We start from the raw sequence: 19172 nt of genomic DNA on the forward strand, positions 1-19172 counted from the left end.
TTTTGATACAGAAAGGAATGTGTTTGTTTTGATTCTCTCTCTTGCTGTAAAAACTCATTCTAGGATTTGGGGGGGGGTTGTAAAAATGTACAGAAAGATGAGAATGTTCACTTTTTTGAAATTATATTTAAAAAGATGTTTCTATTCTAAATAATAAATGGAAAGAGGGTGCATTTGCTAATGATTTTGAGGTTGCTACAGTCTCTTGTTTGGTTGATTTCTGCTGCAGTGCTCTGGACTGGGAGTTCTTTTCAGTGGGAGAAGATAACTTTTTGGTCGTAGCAAATTCTTTTGATGGTGTGACCTTCTCTGTAAACAGTGTTATTTACAGGTAAGAAGACAGGAGCAGAAATTCCCTCATAGCTTGATTCATTCCGATGATCAGCCGGAATCGGGCTAGGGGACCTTGCCCGATTTTGGCTGACCGTGTGAGCCACCGGGCTCACAGGCAGTTAACTCGCCTAAGTAACCCTCCCCTTAAATCGGGTTTGCGGAGCGCTTGCTCCGCAAACCCGGTTTTCAAAATCGTGAGTAGCTGCAGCGCTAAAAAGCCACCTCCCGGCTCTGGGGGTCTCTCCAGTATGCCCTGCGTGCTCGTGCAGGGCATACTGGAGCTCCTGGGGACCTCTTGGCCCCTGAACTCCCCAGCCCCCGCTGGCTCCGTCACATGTGGGCAGATGATCCGGCTGCCCAGGGCTCCCGCCCTGCTCGTCTGCGGGGAGAGCGAGCTTAACCCACTTTCCCCGCAAACTCGGCCAAAGCAGGACTCACGGATCGTAAGACCCGCCTCTATGGATGTGCACAAAACCAGAAAATCTGGTTTGGCTAGATTCAAACCTGACCTGAGTCAAACCTGGTCCTTTTTGTGCATGGCGAGCCAGGCCCTGGTTTGGCTTGAGTCCATATCAGTTTGGACCCAGCTTGAGGGGGAGAGGGGGCTGGGAGGAAGATTTAAATACAATTTACTACCACTGAGGGCTTCAGCAGCCTTGGGGGGGGGGTGCTGCTGTGGCCATGGGGTGTGTGTGTGTCTCCGGTGGCTTCCCCTCCCCCACTGGCCTCCCCCTGGTCTCCAAAGGGCTGGTTTGGCCCATTTGGGGGCCCTTTCAGCCCTTTGAGTGTGTGCAGTGTGCATTTTGGAGGCCACCACACATGTGTCCTGGAAACCGGAGAGACCACATGCATGTATGAACCAACATACCAAACAGCCCTTAGTTAATGAGGCTATTCCCATGAACAGCAAAAATTGGGCTAGGAGAGCCTAGCCCGATTATTGCTGCTCGTGTAAACCACCGGGCTTGCAGGCGAGCCCAGTGGCTTACAAGTGGCTAGCCCGCTTGAGTAGCCCACCCCTTAGCCCAGGTTAGCAGAGTGAGCACTCCGCTAACTGGGGTTAATGGATCATGAGTTGCCATGCTGCAGCTCTGCACTGCAGCAACTCACGAGGAGACCCCCTGACTGGGAGGCTGAAAAGCAGCCTCCCGGCTTGGGGGTCTCTCCAGCATGCCCTCCGTGCTTGCACAGGGCATGCTGGAACTACCAGGGGCTGTGTGGCCCCTGAACTCACCAGCCCCCGCCAGCTCCATGATGGAGCCAGCTGTCATGTGGGTGGCCGCAGCGACCGCCCAGGCAGGACTTGCTCCTTGCAAACCCTCCCCAGGCTCTTTTCACCAAGCGCGAGAAGAGCCTCAATGATTTGCATTAAAGATATAAAATTCATAGATGATACAAGAGTAGAAGGCAATTGTCAGGTAAGTTTCAAGAATAGGAAATCCTTGAATGTTGTTCAGAAGGTGGTAACCAATACAGGGAGAGAAAACACATGATGGAAAGCAATCTTCTTTCATTTCTACTCCTAGGAACATAGTAACATAGGAAGCTGCCATATATCGATTCATAGGTCCATCTAGCTCAGTATTGTCTACACAGACTGGCAGCGGCTTCTCCAAGGTTGCAGGCAGGAATCTCTCTCTCAGCCCTATCTTGGAGATGCCAGGGAGGGAACTTGGAACCTTCTGCATGAAAGCATGGAGATGAAGGAATGCAGATGCTCTTCCTAGAGTGGCCCCATCCCCTCAGGGGAATATCTTACAGTGCTCACATGTAGTCCGACCCTACTTAGCAAAGGGGACAATTCATGCTTGTTACCACAAGACTAACTCTCCTCCCCAATGACTCCTGTTCTAGAATGGCAGCTGACAGAATCATGAGGTATCATAAATGAAAAGGAATGTATCCCATGGGATGTCTAGTCTAAGGATTTCCTATTCTATTTCCTATTTCTGAAACTTCCTTGATAAATATCTTCTGCTTTTGTATCACCCATGATTTGACAAGTGTTCTGTTCCTTCTTCCATGAAAATTATTAACCAAGGGGTTGGTTCATATATGCTTCTTCATTGCTTGATAAATGTAGCACCATGTGAGAATTTGCACATGAATGCCTAATCACAAAGAGAACTTTATTACTTCCCCTTACATCATCTCACACACCAAACTTTTCAGTGAAATTTGTTCACACATTCAGCTATGAATAATCAAGTGACAGATGAAAAATCAAGGGATGTATTGGCATGTGGGAACCAGCTCCAAGATATTGAAAAGCATTTGATCCAGGAACAATCCCTGTATTTGCCACCAGACATCTCTACCTTCTGAGTGCAGTTTCCCAGCTAAACTGAATACCCGTGTTGTAGTTTCCTCCCTTGACCATATTTAAGAAGCTTTCCCAGGAGTATACAGTATGTCCATTATCCATATTAAAGGTCTCTGATCTTGCACTAAGAGAATTTCTTTCTGCTGCATTTCCACACCAGCAGTTTTTCTGAATAAAATGGAAATGAAATAATTGATCCTATGGAGTTGGCAATTAAGGGCATTGAGTGACTCCTTTTCTCTCTATTGCAGATGGCAAGGATATGAAGGCTTTGTAGCAGTTCACCATCTTCCAACGCTGGGTTGTAGGGACTGGGAAGCTTTCAACACTACAGCTGGCTCTTACCTCATGTATTCAAGTGCAAAAGAACCACTCTCCAGGGTGCTGAAGCTAAAAACCTTTTGACCTGGAAAGGGATGCTTTTGAGTTGCTGCAAACAAGCCTGGTCATGCAGAGGAACTGCTCTGGGTACTCAGAGCTAGAATCAGGAATTTGTACCTTGGAGTCACTGCAATGGATGCCACAGGTACCATAGGATAGATGCCTCCCTGGCCTCTCTCAGCTAGGCTCAGCGTGGGGGGCTCTTGGAGATGTGGTTTGATTATCCTGTTTCTTGGAGTGGACTAGGAAAATAAACTAGAGCTGTGCTACAATACCAGTGAGTACAGTAATCTGGATTACCCCTTCCTACCACAAACCCTATCATATTGTCCAGACCCCAAGGTGCTGCTGTTATAACTTGTGTTAGGTGCTATTTTGTCACTGGAGCAGGAATATGCTTCTGGTAAATTGGGGGCTACTGAAATGTATTAAAAAATTGAAGTGTGTGTCTGATTCTTCTAAGATCTCAGGATGCCAACTGCTCCCTTCATGGGAAGAGCATGCATCATTTTGGACTCATTCTGACCCATGTGCTTGCAACACAGTCCACCGAGACTCTATCAAAAGAGGTGAAATCCAGTCAAAAGAACTAAAGGACTGAGGTGTTGTGCAGATATGGGACTCTGTCACACATGAGGTTTGTGGGACCACAAGGACCCTGCTGCTTATTTGATTTGTGCAAAGTTACACTCAGAAAATAATTAATGACTGACAATCCAGGGCTTCAAGGGGAAACACCTAAGATTCATTGCACAAATTTAGAAGCCCAGTTACACCATTAGTAAAAAGTACTGTGGTGCTGTCCTACTAGGGGCAATGAACAACCCATACCCATTTGGGATGTCACACCAGCAGTTGCTCAAGTCAATGGGATAGAGTGAAAGCTCTGCCTTCATAAATTGCCTTGGATCTGTGCTTGAGTCTTCTAGGTTTGTGTTTTCTGGCTTTCCAGCATAACTGCAAGAAATGGAAAGCTGTGTTTAATAAATTTATGTTTAGGTTTTAAGAAAAGAACTGGGGCAAATTGACATTGGGAAAACCATTAATACTTTGTTGTAAGGATCTGTGACATTTCTGTAATAACCTCCATCCCAGTGTCATCGGTGCTTTCTCAGTCCTTGTTTCCATATTACCTGTGAGCTCCCTGTAGTGTCTGTATAGCCTTTAATTGTTATTGCAAATGGTTTTAATCACTGTCTATAAATGCTATGTTTATATTGCATAAATTGATATTATTGATAACCACATTTCTTACATTGAGGTGGAGTTATTTATTACCAGAATATCTGCAGTAGTGGCAGTGATCACACTTAGTTGAGTAGCTGACACCAACAAAATAATGACACCAACATAATAAAATAAATAAATAAATAATAATAATAATAATGGGTTTTGTTCTACTTCAGAGCTTGTTCTGAAGATACTTGAATCCTAGTTAAAATAAGTAGGAAGATGTAGCTTCAGTTGCCATAACTCCCTAGACCCACACAACTTTGTTACTAAGGTTACCCAAGTAAGATTCACTTTTTAATTAATAATTTATTGGACATTTTTATCATTTAGAACATATTCAATTCCCTATTATAATTGTATCCCACCCTCTTACCTACCCCTCACTGCCATATTCATGGAAGGAAGGGAAGGGAAGGGAAGGGAAGGGAAGGAGGAAAATAAAATAAAAAAGGGAGAGAGAGAGAAGAAAAGAAATTACAGTAACATATGGGTGTCTAGGTGGATTAGCAATAAGGAGATCAGAAAATGCATGGTTATCGTTTAATGTACATATAGTTCTAGGAAGTTGTGCCAAATCCTTAACTGTGTTTCTGATTTATTATCCTTGGTGAAGGCCCATTTTTCTTGTGAAGCTAGATCAAAGTATCAAAGAATCACAAATTGTGATTCATAACACATCCCCTGCACCTTTAAAATGGAGGAGAGCAGGAGCATACCTGCTCCTCCACTGCTCGTCTCCACTTCCTGAATCAGCAGCACCCCTCCCAGCTATCTTCATGTGCTGATGGTGCTCTCCCCCAGCTTCCCCCACACTATGCCAACACTCACATGGCCTCTGCACGTGCACGATGACCATTTGCATGGTCTGCATGGTTGCTGACCATGCAGCCATAAGTACCTACTTAAAATGAATTGTCTGCACCACCTACTAGTTCTATCTGTAGCTTACACTAAAGATATAGGGACAAGGATTTCAGTTACTCTGCATTTACAAACACTGCACTAGATGAAAAATTAACTAAAGTCAGCCCACATGTTTTAGTTCTTGTGTTGCCTCATTCTTATGGTAAGTAACATTGTCCTGGCATTTGCAGCTACACCATATAGTTGATAATCCAGTGCACAAAGAAAGAGATGTCACAGCCCAGATTGTGGTACACCTAGGGGGCCAAACTAGATGTGGTAGGGAACATCTGCAACTGGGATATCCAAATGCATTAATTTTTACTTCAATATAGGTACAGCAAACTCTGAATCTGGTTAAGCATCAGGACTGAGGAAGGTTATTCAAATTTCCTTCTCCTCTCTCACACATACAAAATTGTGAGATCTAAATTGTTCTAGCCCGCTAAAGCTGCTAGCCCCAAAGCAGAACAAATAGAAGTATCTGTATTTTTTCTGCAGCAAGGCTAATAGAAGCCTCAGGGAGGAGCTATTTAGGTGGGGAAAATAAATCAGGGAGAAAAGTTAATCCCTACTTCCCAAGCTTAGCTAGGAAAGGCTTCTTGCTTTAGCTGGACAAATTTGGCATGTTTGGGGGCAAACTTCTTATGCATAATTTCTCCCTGCATAATTTCCCATTTATCTGCATTCATGCATATCTATATGTCTGTCTTCTGTGTCTTGAAGTGCATCATAAGGTTGAATGGGAGAGAAAGTGGAGAAAGAGCAGATAGCAAGTTATGTTTTGAAGAATATGTGACTTTCCACAAGGAACTGCAATGGGGGAAAATACACTACAACTGGCAAAGTTAGCAAACACACGCACTCTTGCAACATTATAATCCAGTAGACCAACCAATCCCATCCACCAGTATATATTTGCATAACAAAATTGCTGTCTCTGAAGGAAACAGGGCCATTTCTTATGTTGTGATTGCCACTTATAACAAACCATTTCCCATGTTACTCAAAACGTGGAATCCATACAGGAGGAATATAAGATGTGGTGTCGCCTCATGCCAGTGCTGCCTTACCCTGGAAACCAAGTGTACTGGCATGAGGACTAAACTCTACTTATGCTTGCCCTACATGTTGTTAAACCAGTGGTGGGGGTGGCATTCAGTCACACAGAAGCTCCAATATACTGCTCTGATAATGCAAGAACAGGAAGGGGCTGAGTTAATTGGACAAAGAAAGCAGCGGGTTGAGGTGAGGGTGATGAGGGCTGAAGGACACGAGCGATCAAGGGAAAAAGCAGAGCAAGGGAGGATCGTGAGCCATGGACCAACTGGGATACCGAGAAAGGAAGCAAGGGCCAAAAGAAGAATGCAGAGGCATCTGCATTTAAGTGGGAAGGGCTAGAAGAAGCAGGGCACAGGGGTGAATAAGGTGGGACAACAAGCTAGAAGCAGGGAAGGGTAACTGGGGTGGCACTCACCTGCTCACTCAGTGACTTTTATGACACTATTTTTATACATGTTATCACCATTTCAGATTGTCATCCAGTAGGCTCACAATGGCTTTTCTTGGCGACTAGAGGTGTTAAACAGCATTATGCAGGACTGGAGATATGTTTTTTATGAAGTAAAGATGTACAGGCCACAAGACTGAGTGGAAAATGTCTAAGCTATATGCAGTCACAGCTTCCTTCATCACAGACAGACCCTCTTCCAAGCAATCCATCTTATTTATTTATTATTTCTCTGTGTAAACTGCCCTGAGCCATTTTTGGAAGGGCGGTATAGAAATTGAATAAATAAATAAATAAATAATAGTAATAATAATACTCCTCTTGCCAACATGTTCTGCTGCATCACTTTCCTTGTGCTCTCCTTTGAAATTACCCCCATCACGCTCATTCTCTACAAATCACCTATCTTTTTCATATGTATCAACCAAGCTCTGCCTTGAATACAGAACTGAGGGCCAAACTAGATATTCCTTTAAGTGTGTGTTCAGATCCCCTAATTTCAGCTACCCATCATTTTTTTAAAAGTAAAAAGGAGCTAGCGAAGAGGTTGATCTCACTCACAATTACTGTGTGTGGAGAGTTTAACCCTTTCCCCCTCTGCCATTTTCCTTCTGATGCTGCTGTTTGCCCCAGTTGGCCTACATTTTGCCGGTTGAGACAAAGAAACAGCCGAAGGTGATTTTCAGTGGGAAATCAGCATGGGAGGAAAGGAGTAAACCCTACATTGTCGTCTCAATTTGGATCAGCCACACCCCCGCTGTTTATGTAAAATAAAAATCACAAACCTGTCCTAATCACAGGAATCATGGCATTCTTAAAATACCATTTAGTTTGGCTCCTACACCTGTGTTTACTCCAGAAAAGCAGAACACTGCACCTAAATGTAAAATAGGCCTATTCTTTACCATCCCCAGCAGGGGGCAGTGCAAGAGTTCAATGAGATGATCTAACAGTTGGAAAGGCGATAGGGCTATGATAGCAAACAGGGTCTGCAATAATATCACGACCTAGCCTCTGAGGCCTTGACAGGGCAATATAACCTGCATGTTGGAAATATCACGTTTGAAGGAATCCAAACATTTTAAGTGTTTGCTTTGTCCACACCATCCATGGAAATTTAAGACACTGCTGGCATAGCACACAGTGATGTAAGGTGATACTGTCCAGGACTTTGCAATTGATATCATCCTTTAAAGTAATTCCTGTTGAGGGGTGTGAGGAGAAACATTAAAGTCCTCACACAACAGAGTATGCTCTGGTGGTAAAAGAAGTGCAGCCCAAGAGATTTTCTGGAGACATTAGGTTGAGTTCAAAATAATTAAAGATTTATTAAGAAATTAAAATATCACATATGGAGAGAGCCATTGAACAACATACAAACAGGCACTAGCTTTCAACAACAGCTGAACCTGACTCTTAACTGACCAAGACAGACCTATTAACACCTCATCATGCCTCTAGTGGCCAGAAGAGGTTACTGTGGTGCTAATAGCAATGCCTTAGAATTCTAACAATTCCATAGTTGGGCTTTGATTTGTGACTCATTGGGCTCATTCACACAACCATTTGGGAGGGCAGGCAGGGAGGGAGGGTGCATAACCTTACCTTTCCCTCAGGCAATCACCAAGACATTTCTGGGTGCATGGATCTCAGACCCAGATGGTCTGCCACTGCCCCTGGCAGTGCAGAGGTCTGGGGGGCCAGGATGCGTCCTCCCAGCCCCCAGAAATCCCACAATGCACTACATGCATGCATAATACATCGTGGGCATCCCCTCAGTGATGGTTGGGCACCCATCAGTGTTGCAGCACCGGCTGAAAGCAGCTGGCATGGAGACATGTTCAATTAAATGGGGTTAAGGGAGTGCTTGCTCCCTTATCCTCATTGAAGGGGTGGACTCCCTAGGCAGGTTTGCCGCTGAGGCACCGCCGATAGCCAAGCAGCTACCAGTGGTTCCCATGGGCAGCCAAGCCCATTTTTAAGTGCCTTAACTTGGTTTTGGCTGCTCATGAGAGCCTTATTATCTAAAATAGTCTGTCTAAAATAGACAGTCATTACTTTTCAGAGGCTGACATCCTGACTAACAAAGTACCATTCAGTATTGCATTGCAGACTAAGGCATGGGGTGGCAGGGGGAGCAGTTGAGGATGTATTTTTTGATGGCGCAGGCAGCTGCAGAAGAAAGAGATCACTTTCCTCTCCTGTGTGCACCAGGATAGCCTTAGTTTGGAATGTTGCACTGCTGCTTCATTAGTAAGGCTGTTGGCCATTAACTATAAAATATGTTCTACATGACGATTTGGGAACTTGGGCAACATTGAGCTCCTTTTCAAGCCTCTCATTTCCATGATAACTGCAGTTCATGTACCCAAAGAGAAGGAGACTGACATTTACATTTTGAGATACATAGTTAAAAACTTTGATATAAACAAAAAAGGAGGAAAGTAATGTGTGAAGAAGTCCAGGCTTTCTGCTAAATATTGCTGTAGGTATCTGTTGCCTTGGTAACACAATGCAGAGCAAAATTATCTCTTCAAAACTTGCTACTTCTTTTTCCTTGCTTGTAAGTACTACATTGATATAGCTTGAAGATATATTTCTGGTCTGGCTCCCTTTTCCAGGGCTATAGAGTGTGAGTATTGCTGAAAAACACTTGATTGCTTAGATCAGCTTTTAAGCTTCAGCACACACTCCTTATAAGCTTTATGACTAGCTTTACAGACAATAATAAAACCCAGATTCTATCCATATCTCTAGTGCTATACTTGCTGTAACCCTGATCCAGCATCAACAACATGTAATGGATGTAGGTAGCCTTCCTGCCAAGGGAAAAGCCTTACTTCTATTCACAGCTTGCTTTTTCTTTTCTTTTTTTAAAGTGCTGGATGATTGCTCTAGGGGTGTGTGAGACGGCATGACAGGTTGGGGGTTGAACCAGATCAGCCTTGGCCAAGTTCAAGCCAAACCGGGCCCGGTTCAAACCAAGCCGGCTCGGAGCTATACTGCTAAAGGGGAATCTGGTGAGGATTCCCCTTTACCAGCACAGGCAGTGGCAGGGGGCTTTCCTAAATATAGAGGGGGCGGGGGCAGGAGCAGAGTAGAAACGTACTTCCCATGTACTGCCACACTGTAGTAGTGGGCGCAGGGGCAGCAGCCTCCCACTGAGTAGCCCACCCCAGTTCTGCGCAGGCGTGGAAACCATTTTAGTGACCTCTAGGCATGGAGGCCATTTTAGTGACCTCCAGGCCTGTGTAGAGGTACGAAACGGGCCTGAACTGGGACGGGCTATGTAGGGGGATGCTGGTGGGGGTGTGGGGGAGCTGCTGCTACCACAGTAGCTTGTACTTATAAGTATTTTTACTCCCCTCCTGCCCCCTTTATACTTAGTAAAGCCCCACCCCTTCCCCGTACTAGTAATGGAGAATCTGGTGAGAGTTCCGCTTTACCAGTATAGCTCCAAGCCGGTCTAGCTGGCTCAGTTTGAACTCAAATTGGGTCTGGCTTGACCAAGCTAAAACTGAGCTGGGCCTACCTCCCCCCGCCCCGATGATCAGTGAAACACTGTGTGGCACACAGCTTGCATACCCACACGATCCACACTGCTCTGAAGGCCGGGAAAATGAGCCCTGGCCTCCCTGCTGCTCACACGGTGCATCTAGAGATTCTCCTCAGTTCTATGAAAAAAACGCACATGAAAAAAGCCCACAAGAAAATTGTGCACAGAAAAAAACCCAGTCATAAATGCACACAAGAAAAATGCACACATGGAACATTGCTCACACCGAAAAATGCCCACATGGAAAATTAGCCACACGGAGAATTGCTCACACCGAAAAACGCCCACACGTAAAATTGCTCACACTGAAAAATGCCCACATGGAAAAAAGCCCACACAGAAAATTCCTTGCATTGGAGCGTAGTAATGTCTTTTCCTTGATGTGTTCGGAATGAGTCACTATCGGGGTGCCAGTCCAGGGGAGGATCCGGGGGTGTGTGTGTGTGCAAGGGTGCAGTTGCACCCTCTGTGAATTTGGATCCAGATTGGCAGTTCCTGGGCAGCAGTAGCTTCATAAAAAGGGTTAGCTTAACTTTCTGCTGCTATTCCAGCTGTTTCCCAGCAGGGGGAGCAGCAGCAAGCAGCAGCAGCCTGATTTGATCTCCTGGGGTCTTGTGCTCTGCCCCTACATAATTTAATACATACATAATTTAATTTAAAATAATATTTTTCTTTCTTTACTTTAAAAAAATACTTCATACCGACATTAAAAAGGTTGACAAATTGTAAATTAAATAAATTGAAAGTTTGTTGATAAAAACTGTTCACTTTTATTTCATGTATTTTCCCTTTCACTCTTTGCACTCAAGAGCATATGAATATGAAATATTTTAATCATAAGATATTGATAACAAAATAAAATATAGATAACAACAACAATAAACAATAAAATATAGATAACAACATAAAAAATTTGCACATTTCAAATTACTATAGGTGTGTATTTTTCTATGTGGGGCATTTTTCCGTTTGGGCATTTATGACAGTGGGGTTTTTTCCGTGCACAATTTCTTGTGCATTTTTTTCTGCTTATCTTCTCCTCAAGTGGGGCGCTCTAGGTCCGGTGCTACGTATGCAACCCAAGCATACACATGACCCCAGACCTGGGGTAAAGGGCGCACTTGCACCCTTCAACCCAGGTCTAAAAAAACCTCAGGCTAAGAGGGGAGGCACCACCAGGACTGGCCCCAATCCCAGTGCTTTACTCAGGTAGGGCTCCCCAAGCCTGGGTAGGGGCTGCTCTTGTGAACAGCCTCATCATATCACAGGCACTATTCAATAAACGCTGGATATATGCAACCAAATTCTATACGTCCGTCACAATAGCAGTGTGTAGGCTAGCTGGACTCACATTTTCCCAGTAGCAAATACTGCAGCTTGAGTTTGGGGGAAAGTGAGATCACACAACCAGAGCGCTACCTTACAGGAGACATCTGGATCCCACTCAGCAAATGAGCAGCAGGTGAGTACCTAAACTGATCATCTGGAAAAGGCCCTAAGTGAGACTGTCCATTTTAGTGTCCAGGAAATCCTGTAAATCTGTGTTGCAGTTATTGGAGCACTGTTGAATTATATTCTGGTAGACACAACCAGAAAAACAATCAAACCAGAAAAAAATATATGCAACTATACCCATTTGGCATCGAGAACACGGAAGGATGGAGAATGGTAAGCTGTGGACCACAGATAAGGCATCTGTGGCAGTTGAGGTTTTGATTCTTTAGTTCTAATACTTCAGAATTTTTCATTCTTGATGTTTATTTTTCATCAAATGACATTTATTAAAACGTTTATTTTTGAACCATTAAGTTTGCTGTCAGCTAGGCATTTTCATTAGCTTGGGCTTAGGGAGTTGCCACTGCCATATACATTTGCTTGTTTATACATTTAGTTTATACCTTGCCTTTCAGTTGTACCCAGCTCCAGGCCAGCTACATCTGAGGACCAGTTCTTGAGGAATGAATTTGCAATTGGCAAATTTAGAAATAGGTATTTGCCATCTCAGTCATGCTTCCTCCTTTCCTTTCCTAGGAGGAAACCTCTTCATGATTGTTGTGCATATATATTCACTCACACTGCCCTCTCAGATGCTCTCCGGGGCCCACCTTAACAGTGGCAGCAATGAAAAAGTTAAGCTAATAGAGGAAAGAGAGTAAAAAGGTGGAGGCTCCATTGGCAATGTAGTGAGGAAGCCCAGGGAAATACATACCCTCTTCATCTTGGCAACACACACACACGCACACACTGCACACACATCCTGTTAAATTTCACTGATCTGTGTGTGCATGCTTGCAAAATTTGGAAGCAGACCATTGTGTGGTTCTGAACATTCATGAGAATGTTTTAGCAGTATCTCATGCAAAAGTCAATCATATTCAAACTTCCCATGATGTCATGGGTATTTTTGTCAAGATTCTAGTGGACCCACTGTGAAGCTTTCAGATCTCTCCCCCTCAATCAAGTCTCTTTTGGATACCTCTGGCATACAGTCAACTGTCCCATTGTCCAAGTGTTCTCTTGGAAAAGCAGCTTTCTTTACAAAGCTCTGTCTGGTTTCTGCTGGGACCCTACTCATCATAATGTAATTCATATCATGGCAAACCTTAACTTGGACATTCTTACTATGTTTATAGCAAAGCACTGTTTTATCCTTTTACAGAAACCTTAAAAAAAAAAAGAAACTCTTTAAAAAGTTCTTGTGGAAGTAGTAAGAAAAAAATCATTCCAGATCCCAACCAATATTCTCTTCTTTAGAAAATGGGCTGTCCAGCTCAAAGCCTGCAATCTGGGCTACAGGATGGTGCTGATAGTCTCTTTAGGAACTCGCGTACTAGGCAGGGATTTCAGGTATTCCAGGTGCTTCTTTGTGTCTTCTTGGTTGTGCCGTACGTAGTACACCACATAGCTAATGACCAAAGTAAACCAGCTGAACATGGTAACGAACATGGCAACATCAGTGGTTTTCTGGTGCATGTTGCAAAAGTTGATGCCTGAATCAAGGATATGGAGCAGAGGCTTTCCAGCATATTCCTCTTGCACAGATGTTTGGCAGGTGATCTCATTGACTGACTCAGGGTCAAGTTTCACTTCCCACAAGACTTCCTGCAAAGTACATTCACAGTGCCAGGGGTTGTTGGACAGGCGAATCATGGCATTCAAGTTGACCAAGGCCTCTTTTGGGATTCTCTGTATGTGGTTGCCAGAGAGATCAAGCAACCTTAGGCCATCAGCCACCCCTTTGAAGGCTGCAGAATCAATCTTCTCAATGGCATTTCTGGAAAGGTCTATCTCTTGTAAGTGGGCGAGGTGTCTGAATGTGCTGTTGGGGACTGCAGTAATTTTATTAGCATCCAACTTCAAAAACATGGTGTCTTTGGGGATGTCCTTTGGAATTTCTTCCAGGTCACTAGCGCTGCAAAGGACAGCTGTTGCTCCAGAGTAGTTGGTGCATTGGCACTGCTCAGGGCAGGAGGTACAGGAGCAGGAAGAGGCACAGAAGAGGAGGCAGAAGAGAACTTGAGACCAGTACAGTGGTGCAGGCCTAGATGGCTTGGCTGCCAGAAACATGCTGGTCATCCAATCAGTAGGCTGCAGTCCTGCATGGCTGCTAAGGCAAAGGAAGTTAGTCTTTCTTACTGTCCTTGGAACTGGGAATTCCTGCAGTACCTCCTGGAGATAGCAGGGGGCTGGTCTGCAGTGGACTCAGGCATGGCTCAGCCATCCACACACTTCTTTCATAGCAGAGAAAGGCAGGCAAGCAACTCCTATAAGGGCAGACAATATGAATATATATTTAAAAATAATCCAGCATGGCAGCTGATGCAGCACCTGTTACTTGATGGGTTTATTGTCATCATTTATATTCTGCTTTTCTTTGGGAGAAAATTCAAGATGGCCAACAGCCAAGTAATCCAAAAGAACAGACATGATCAAAGAATCAATGATACAATCACACACGGGCAAAGGAGAACAGAAGCAATGCATACACAACGATCCACAAAGAACAGCAGCAGAAAAAGCCAGGGAACCATCCCGCAAGAAAGCAGCAGAAAGGAGGATGCCAAGTCAGCCTTCCCAGTCTCCTTGAAAAGCCACATCTTGATGAGGTGGTGAAATGAAGCCAAAAGAGGGCCAAGCAGGCTTCCCGGGGAAGGGCATTCCACAGCATAGGCCTTGTCAATGAGAAGGCCCTGCCTCTTGTGCTCACCTGCCACACACTTGGTGGGTGAACTTGGAGCGGCACAACAGTGGTCCACTCCCAAGCCACTTAGGGCCTTAAAGGTCATCATAAATAACTTGATGACCTATCAGGCATATTAAGGGTAAAGACATGTAACAAAATTGTGATGGTCTTTCCCTTCTTCAGCGAAACCTACTTTGGTTGGGGCCAGGGGTGCAGCTTTAATTGAACAAGGGAGGACAAATGTCCCTGGGCCCTTGAGAGAGGGTGGCCCGTCAGCTGGATGACAGCTCGCTCTTCACTGTTGGTGTTGAATGAATACATGAGGTGATTGCTGTAGGGATGGATGTTAAAAATGTTCTTGAGCCTGGGGAATGTACATGCAAGAGTGTGTGTGTGTGTGTGAGTGAGAGAGAGAGCGAGAGAGCGTGAGCGAGCATGTGTGGAGTGTGTGGGGTAATATTTGCATAGGTGCAAGAGAAAAAGCATGCCATGGATGTTTTGTTTTCTACCATGTCCTTACAGTTGCTCTGCAGCAAAGACATTGGGAGGGTGGGGAGAAGAAGGTGGGGGACCCGGGGACCCATCCTCCCTTCTTGTCCCACGGCCCACTCCAATCTTACTACACACTGAGGCTCTACACACAATCCGTGGTGGTTCCCACGATCACTGGAAAGCGGGCTAAGCTCCCTTACCCCGCTTTCCAGTGATTGTGGGAATAGTCTCATTATCTTTGCAAATGTATGTACCTTAACCTATTTTTCCCATGCTAGTAGGCCAGTTTGGTCTATACATCAGAGCAGGCCAGCCTAATGCATGGCAGGGATGTGCACGTGCATGCCCTGCCCCCGCAGTGCATGTTCCCCTTTTAATGGGGGTGTGTGTTCAAACTGCCACCTCAAATGCCGTCTGAAAGCCATATATATAGTATTTATTGCATGTGGAGGTGGTGTAGACTAACATCATCCCCCACCCCCAGCAATTAGGAGAAGGGGGAAAGTGTGTCTGGAGGAGGAGCAGGATGTTCTCATGCATGTCCCTAAACACACGGTATGTGGGCCAGGTTGGCTGCATCATCTGAATCAGCCCAATGTGAATGTGGGGGTGGCACTTATAAGGGATGGTGAGGAACAGTGCTTAACTGTACTGGCACCAACCCATTCTTCCCTGCAATTGCCCCCGTCCAGTCCCTGGCCCTCTTTGTCTCCCAGCCAGACTAACTTCCAGTTCTGGAGCCCAGTTGTGGGGAAGGGGAGTTAGACATAATTTGGGAGGGGACTATTTGCAGAGGAGAGCCAGTAGGTGGAAGGGAAAGATTAACATTATGAGGATGGTTTGGGAATCCCGTGTTTTCCTCACAATGTGTAGTTCTGCCCTTAGGATGGAGGTGGTGCTTAATCCCTTCCCCAACTGTCATTTATCTGCTCCAACTTGCCCTTCCAAGCTGCTTTCCTCTTACATGGCTCCAAATGTATGTTTGTGAGTGAGTGGAAATGCACATTTGGAGAGCAGCAGCTTGCAAAGGAGGGAATCTGCAATGGAGACGCAATGGGTGGGGAAAGGGTGAAAACCCCTTCCTCCTCTGCTGTTTCTCTGCACTAAGGCACTCCTTTAGAAGCAGCTTTCTTAACCTACCCCATCCCCTACCCAAAAGGTTATTGGGTTTTTCTTAACGTAATTGGCATGCAACTGTGCATATGAATCCATTCCAGGTGGTATCACCCTCTGGACCCAATAATAAAAACTGTAAATACAGTTTTGCTCATAAGCGCAAAATACACTTCGCACATTAATGCATGTGCCAGTTAGCCTCACTGTGAAATTCATACGGCATACTTTACTGCAAACATACATTGGTTTTCATGCCATTTTAATTGCCATGGCTTCTGCCATGGAATCTTGGGAACTGCAGTTTGGGGAGGGTGCTGAGAATTCAGAGATCCCTAGCTCCTCACAGAGAACTACAGTTCCCAGAGTTCCCTGAAGAAAGGAAATGTCTATTAAACCAGTTTAAATCTGTGGTAGAGACATGTCATGATGGTGATCAGCAAAAGTCAGCAGTTTTATATTTGAATGTTGCCCAAATCAATCCCTGCTATGGAGCTAACCTTTGATGGGTCGTAGTAACAGGAAGAACCTTATTAGAGGGCTCCTCTCTTTTCTCCGGGAGAATTCCTTTCCCCTACTTTGTCATAACCTCTGTCCCATGATGAGCCTTTCAGCAGTCGGGCCCCTTTCCCTTTAATACATGCATTGATGAGGGAATTTGGGCAGGCGCAGCTTTTCAAGCCCTTGTAGCACTCGGGTCTGGCAACAAGCGGCATCTGCTATCTTCCACACAACTATTAAAGGTACGTGAGTCATAATATGGGCCACCCCTGCTCTAATCACAGCAGAGAAAGCCGCTAACCTCATTTCCCTCCAGGGTGCAACTAGGAGAAGGCTAACTGCAGCATCCGCCTACAGAGCGTCTTCCTCCCTGCTGGGGAAGCAGCACAGATTCCAGAAACCCCACGTGAAGGGCTGTGGGGAGGCTATGAACTGGCATCTTTTGGTTGCATTTATTATAAGCATTTCAAGGAAAGGAGTCCCTCTACCCATCTCACAATGCATCTCTGTGTCAGGATCGCCCTGACCTGTTCCCAGCCACCTCCCTTCCGATGATGAAGGCGTATTACCTGCACTGAGCTCAGCTGAGTCCCATTTGCTTGACTGTTCCGAGCTTCTTCAGCTCCAAGGGTGCAAAGGTCCCCTCCCTGCCACACCCGGACTTGAGGGTGGGTGAAGTCCAGGGTGATGACAGCACGGACTTGCAGCCTGCGCACAGCACTTGTTGCCGCTGCCCGCCTTCCTTCCTACCGTCGCACACAAAGCCATTCATGGGGAATGTTGGCTGTAATTGGATAGCATCTGCTTGTTACAGACAGCCTAGCTGAGCATCCTTGGATTTTTAAAGGGACAGTTCAGTATTCGTGCATGCTCTGCTCAGCTACGGTATCTGGCATGTTTGGCACTGTGTGCATTTTTGTGGTTTGGAAAGGCAGTAAACAGGGAATTGATCACAGCAAGAGAGCAACCATTGGAGCTTTCTGTTTTAATCCAAATGTGTAACTGTTGAATGAGCACAGCTGCCTAAGGGCAGGAGCGGTGTGTGTCATTCCAGAGACTCCCGGAGTTTAATTATGGTTTGCCTGACATTAATCATAGACCATCACCTCAGCTTGCGCTTTTTGTTTAGCTCTTAAAGGGCAGCACTGTAGGTTGTTGCACACAAAACAGTGCAGAACAGAGGGATTTGCATATGGCCGCAGCATACTCTATGACAGGGAAGCCCATGGCTGCACACACAGAGGAAATACATGGCCAGGCCCATAGAGAATAAAAAGGAATCCTGCTGAATCAGGGCAAAGGCCCATCAAGTCGAGCATTCTGATTCTCACAGGGGTCAACAAGATGGCTCTGGGAAGTCCACAAGCAGGGCATGAGGGCGACCCTTTCTCTGCTGTTGCTCCACCCAGCAATTTATAGTGTATAAATGTATACTGCTACCTCGGAATTTGGAGGTTCCACATGACCATCATGAGCTAGTGAGAGAGACCTCTCCTCCTCCATTAATGTCCTTGATCCCCTTTTGAAGCTATCTGAGCTAGTGGCCAGCCCTATTCAGACATGACATTGTATGTGCATTCAGATGTCTGTAAACAGGTATATGTGTTTGTGTGAATGACTGTACATGTGTCTATTTTAAAAGTGAACCTGGGTACAGACCCTCTCAAATGCAGGTACAGATAAGCTTTATTATTATTATTATTATTATTTATTTGTTTGCACAGTCAGATAGGTGTTATTGACTGGTTTGTTTTATCCAGACATCAAGTCCTTCCCAAGGACCTGGGATGCCAGAATTTTGTTATAAATATTGTTGTTGTTATAGGTATTGCCGCAAAATGTAGGCTGTTCACAGTAAAGTTGTTTTTTTGTAGTTGGCTGGTGGTGATTTCTGTGGCACCTATAGTGTTGAGGTGCTCTTCAAGATGTTTTGGAATTGCACCCAGGGCGCCAGTTACCACTGGGATTATTTTGGTCTTCTTCTGCCACAGCCTTTCAGTTTTGATTTGTAGATCTTTGTATTTTGTTGTTTTTTCTGTTTCTTTTTCTTCTATTCTGCTGTCATCTGTTATTGCTATGTCGATTATTTTGATTTGTTTTTCTTTCTTCTCGACTACAGTTATATCTGGTATATTGTGTGGCAGATGTTTGTCTGTTTGTAGTCAAAAGTCCCATAATATTTTTGCATCTTCATTTTCTACAACTTTTTCAATTTTGTGGTCCCACCAATTTTTGGCTGCAGGTAGCTTGTATTTTTTGCAGATGTTCCAGTGTATCATTGTTGCTACCTTGTCATGCCTTTGTTTGTAGTCAGTCTGTGCAATCTTTTAACAACAGCTGATTAGGTGATCCACTGTTTCATCTGCTTCTTTATAGAGGTGGCACTGTTGATTTTTCTATTTTTACTTTTACTTTACTTTACTTTACATTTTATATCCTGCTCTTCCTCCAAGGAGCCCAGAGCAGTGTCCTACATACTTACATTTCTCTTCACAACAACCCTGTGAAGTAGGTTATGCTGAGAGAGAAGTGACTGGCCCAGAGTCACCCAGCAAGTCTCATGGCTGAATGGGGAGTTGAACTCGTATTATGCTATACGAGTGTACAGTAGCTTTTTAAGACAGTGACTTTACCACAACATTTC

At 44.8% G+C, this 19172-nt stretch overlaps 2 protein-coding genes across 4 annotated transcripts in view; one reads left to right on the plus strand and one right to left on the minus strand.

The window, feature by feature from the left end:
* The window catches only part of TSPEAR (thrombospondin type laminin G domain and EAR repeats), a 70551-nt gene extending 66267 nt beyond the window's left edge, over positions 1-4284 (plus strand). For both annotated transcript variants that reach the window (XM_053312720.1, XM_053312722.1), the window contains exons 11-12: positions 230-331; positions 2908-4284. In XM_053312720.1, the coding sequence (XP_053168695.1) occupies positions 230-331; positions 2908-3061 (256 nt within the window). In that variant the 3' untranslated portion in view covers positions 3062-4284. The remainder of the gene's footprint in view (positions 1-229; positions 332-2907) is intronic.
* Positions 4285-7986: 3702 nt separating this feature from the next.
* LRRC3 (leucine rich repeat containing 3) lies at positions 7987-17315 on the minus strand. Of its 2 annotated transcripts, none has more exons than XM_053312238.1 (2): positions 17098-17315; positions 7987-14003 (listed from the first exon to the last, which is right to left on the minus strand). In XM_053312238.1, the coding sequence occupies exon 2, from the start codon at positions 13813-13815 to the stop codon at positions 13030-13032; it is 786 nt and encodes a 261-aa protein (XP_053168213.1). In that variant the 5' UTR covers positions 13816-14003; positions 17098-17315; the 3' UTR covers positions 7987-13029. The 2 variants fall into 2 exon arrangements, with proteins under 2 accessions (XP_053168213.1, XP_053168214.1); XM_053312239.1 differs by lacking the exon at positions 17098-17315 and adding an exon at positions 16528-16659.
* Positions 17316-19172: the final 1857 nt, after the last annotated feature.

The sequence above is a fragment of the Hemicordylus capensis genome, chromosome 3, assembly GCF_027244095.1.
Source record: "Hemicordylus capensis ecotype Gifberg chromosome 3, rHemCap1.1.pri, whole genome shotgun sequence".
NCBI classification, from domain to species: Eukaryota; Metazoa; Chordata; class Lepidosauria; order Squamata; family Cordylidae; genus Hemicordylus; species Hemicordylus capensis.